Consider the following 4679-nt stretch of genomic DNA (forward strand, 5'->3'; position numbering starts at 1 on the left):
AAGAATATTTCTCGTTAGCAAAATGCACATTCACATTTGAATATTTCATGAATGAGAATAAGAGTCATCGAACGAATTCCTTTTTCCACGTCGCCTTATAGAAGCATCATTTGGCTAGGCAAGGGTAAACAAACTTCCAAGGGAACCGATATTCAAAAAACACTATACTGAAGCAAATATCTTCCCATATTTGAACAAGACGTTAGCCGAACCCTTTTTTAACTTCCAAATTAGTTGTATAAGGGAAACAATGACAGTTACAGGCAGACCCACTCTACAATAATATCAACCACCACGTTGCATCCGAAGATTGCTATAAATACCGATCTTCTATAACCATCTTATACGAACCACTTCGCTTTTGGAGTTCTCTATTGCCATGCAGAAGATGGCTACGCTTGCGGGGATGTCTTTCATTTGCAAGGTATTGCTGGTTCTGTTTGCTAGTTGCACTTTTTCAGCAGATCCGTCAATTGCCTCATTCTATAACTCGCCATCTCTGAAGCCTTTCCTTTGTAAATCACCTCACCCTCCATCTCACGTTCCATCTCCAGTTCACTCTGAGCCGCCCCCTGCAGCCACACCCGTCTCGAAACCCCCAGTCGTGGAGACACCACCACCAGTGGAAAGCAAACCTCCTCCTGAGGAGGTGCCCGTTTCTCCTCCATACGAGTACAAATCTCCACCTCCTCCCAAGGTGGAGATTTCACAACCAAGACCAACCACTGTTCCTTATGCTAAGCCTCCGCTAGTTCACAAACCCCTTCATCCTCCTCCTTCACCAACCAAACCATGGCCAACTCCTCTTGCTCCCGAGCACAAACCTTCTCCAGTGACTAAACCACCAAAAACTCACGTTCCATCTCCAGTTCACTCTGAGCCGCCCCCTGCACCCACACCCGTCTCGAAACCCCCAGTCGTGGAGACACCACCACCAGTGGAAAGCAAACCTCCTCCTGAGGAGGTGCCCGTTTCTCCTCCATACGAGTACAAATCTCCACCTCCTCCCAAGGTGGAGATTTCACAACCAAAACCAACCACTGTTCCTTATGCTAAGCCTCCGCTAGTTCACAAACCCCTTCATCCTCCTCCTTCACCAACCAAACCATGGCCAACTCCTCTTGCTCCCGAGCACAAACCTTCTCCAGTTACTAAACCACCAAAAACTACTCCATCCCCACCAGAAAAACCATACGAATATAAATCTCCTCCTCCCCCAACCCATATTGTTGTAAGTCCTACTCCTCACACAGCAGAACATACTTCCTCTCCTCCCCCTCCCAAACCAGCAGTCTATGCCTCACCACCTACAAACCATTACTCTTACAAGTCTCCGGCACCGCCGCCATATTAGGTCTGCAAGCAAATGTGAAGCACCATTTTCGAGTAATAAGGTTGGTTATTATTCATTACAATGTTTGATATATCTTCGATCTTGAATTTCTTATTGTTTGCGTTATAACTATCGATTTCTTGATCAGCTTCATTGCAGTCTTTTGGAACATTTCGAGATTACAATATGCGTATGCTTGCTTGCAGGTTATTAGGGATATAGAATAACATCATGGAGAAGATGGATATATTACTCATTTAGCTATAGACGTTGCTGAGGTGCATAAAGTACAGAGTCATGTCTGCCAGAAGTTTGTTTTGTAATGCGTTTTTCTGAATGATGTTCGTTTTGTAATCTCTTGTCTGAATGACACCATTATGGTATTTTTATAATAAAATCTCCTGATGTTGTAAGAAAATAGAATGCTTCGGTTGCGATGCCAGGGATGCTCCTTTTCCATGGTTTTGGACGAAAATAAAGAATAAAGATTCTTAATTAACCATTGAAACAATATACATAAATATAAATTCACATAATAGAAGTATGCATAATCGTAGGATATCTCGTACGTGTTTCTGTTTTCAACAATGTTAATCTTTGGACTTGGTAGAACATAGTCCATCAAATAATTTTCATGAATAGCCACACCGTGGTAAAAGATCAATATGATAATATTGTTGCAGATTAATGATCAACAAACTACATCATAAAAGACTACTAGAACTAAGAAATTCAGTTAAAATTACACTACGCCGTGATCAGATGTTAACAAGAACTGCCAGCAGCGGTAGTCGCTGCCGGGACTGAAATCCTAATATAAGAGTACCAAAGCCTAAAATCTATAATACCAAAATACAACTTCAGAAACTAAACTAACTTGCAAAATTTCAGCACCGCAAAGGTGAAGTGAAATTTAAGATTTCAATATAGTGGAAGGGTGAAATTTTTTCAATATACTTAGAGTCCACACAGCCATAATGAAAGAGAAGATTTTAAGTAGAGAGTAAAAGTCAACGAAACAAGAAATTGAAGATTTGGGAAGAGGCATAAGTCGAATTTATTTATCAGGGAAAACATACGTAGATTTTTGCTATTTAAGGTCAGCTAAGGGTCATGAAAAAGGTTTTGTGAAAGGATGTGAAAACTAATGAAAATGAATTCCATAGCGGTTGTGCCCTTGTTACATGCACATCCAATACAGCATGAAAAAGGTTTTGTGAAAGGATGTGAAAACTAATCAAAATGAATTCCATAGAGGTTGTACCCTTGTTACATGCACATCCAATACAGCATTCCAAGCCAAGATTAAATGTGAGCTCAGGGGCAAGTACTCCAAATGGAGTGTAATTTTGCAAGAGTTTGATTTCTCATTTTCATTCTCCAAATCGAATAAGTCCTTGGCTTTTGTCATGCTGATGTTTAGATTACCTCGAGAGAGTGAGGAGGATCCTGTTTCAAATGAGTCTTTTCCAGACTAGTAGAGGCAGTTCATCTTCCAGATGACTATATTATTGATACCACTTAGAAGGAAGCAGCAAAGCTAGGACTATTTTTAGTGAAAGCTTATTTGGCAAGCAAGGCCATTTGCAAATTTTCCTTCAATCAACTGAAATCACACTGGCATTCCATCAATAATGGAAGTCTAAGATATTTTGGGACTTGAAAAAAATAACTCGTGGCACAAGCACATCTAATGATGAAGAGGAACTAATATTCCGAGAATGATTAAAATGACTACTCTGCGAAGGCCTGGAAACATATGATGATTAGCCTGGGCCTTCAAACGGATGATGATAAGCCATGTCCTTGAGAAGAACGCCGCCACATCTCCTAGATGTTTGTCTGAAAAGAATATGATGTGATCCCCAAGGCATATTCAGTAGCCGATGTAGCATTGAAAACATATTCTTCTTCTTCAAGATCATATTCCATGGAAAATGCATCGCTTCTTCCTACCCTTTTAACTACACCACTATTATATTACGTCCCTTGTTGTCACCTGCAATTGATTGGTAGACCACATATTATTTGAAATTGTGCATTCAAAAAGGATATATGAAAATGAATATCTCCTTTTCACCTGTACCCAAATTTCCAATTTTAATGCCAAATTTACACAAACCTTCTAGAGGTTAGAAATATTAGCAGCCTTCATATCATAATCAATATTCCATACTAGTCTGCATGGGTGCAAGTGAGGGAATAGATGTGGAAAAAGTTGAAATGAATGAAGCAAGGGTGAAAATTTTCTAAACTAAAGAAAGGAAATCCATTTAAAATAGGTACACATTCACCCATGCAAATAGGACTGCATTTGGTGCAAAAGAGAATCTCCAAATGAAGCAATGGGAAAACTAGATAAAAATGTATACATCAATGACGAAGAATTGAGAATTTGACACAAGAAAAACAAATCTAAGGTAGAAGCATCTATAAATATATTATTGTCACAAAATTGAATCATGGGTTTTCTTTCAGCAAGCACCAATCATTTTCCTAAAAGCAAAAAAGAAACCACCCTTTGATTTATCCTTCCTCCGCTTATTCTCCCCCTCATCTCCAGCCTACATAAACACAAATTATCATGAAGTATAGATTAATAGAAATTTCATGTCAACAGGCTACAGGTATCTTTGTCACTTCAGCAAAATTTGGACTCTCTGTCAGGTCTTGTTGTCAGCACCTTTCTAATAAGTCTACAAGCCTGGGATGTGTATGCTTAGGTATGGTACGGCGTGAACATTGAGCATTGAAAGCCCTCAAGCATTGGTCATTAGACTCAATGTAGCCCCTATTATTCGTAATGAGTTTTCTCACTCTAACACCGTTGCTCTAACACCAAGAGCTTCAAACAAACTCTGCACAAATATAAACTAGCTCAAAGTAGAAGTTAAAGTTGATTAAGTGATTAAAGTTCTTTTTAAACATAATGCATGGAATATAAAAAAATATACGACATAGGTGCACCATGTGCGCCTTCGCATGAGGTCCACGTGCCTTCGTCTCCATAACATAGCATGCAGGCCTAAACTATGCCACTTGTTGGAATATTAATTCCAACTGCGCAGCGGTTTTGGTAAACCGGCCCGGTCTCCCCGCACCGCCTTTGGCAGAAGGCTGTACCCGCAGAGGAGGCCCCGACACAATCAGGACGCACCACGCGTCCCCTGTACAACAGCTTTACCGCCTCCTCCCCGGACATTAAGGGTCGATTGGTTTGCCTGAAGACGGTGTGCGAATTGCGTCGGATCAGGTCACCGGACAGAGATTTTGCCCAACGTGCAAGGACGTTAACGCACAGTTTTCTGGCCCACGTCAAATCAGATTTTGCGTGGAGTGTTCGATT

At 40.5% G+C, this 4679-nt stretch overlaps 1 protein-coding gene across 1 annotated transcript; it reads left to right on the forward strand.

The window, feature by feature from the left end:
• The first annotated feature begins 351 nt into the window (after positions 1 to 351).
• On the forward strand, positions 352 to 1707 carry LOC149147680 (uncharacterized). Its single transcript, XM_089441478.1, has 2 exons — positions 352 to 1394; positions 1540 to 1707. The coding sequence occupies exon 1, from the start codon at positions 380 to 382 to the stop codon at positions 1352 to 1354; it is 975 nt and encodes a 324-aa protein (XP_089297604.1). The 5' UTR covers positions 352 to 379; the 3' UTR covers positions 1355 to 1394; positions 1540 to 1707.
• Positions 1708 to 4679: the final 2972 nt, after the last annotated feature.

This window comes from Pinus tabuliformis, chromosome 9 (assembly GCF_031772625.1).
Source record: "Pinus tabuliformis cultivar Carrire ecotype Pingquan chromosome 9, CPIR1, whole genome shotgun sequence".
Taxonomy (NCBI): domain Eukaryota; kingdom Viridiplantae; phylum Streptophyta; class Pinopsida; order Pinales; family Pinaceae; genus Pinus; species Pinus tabuliformis.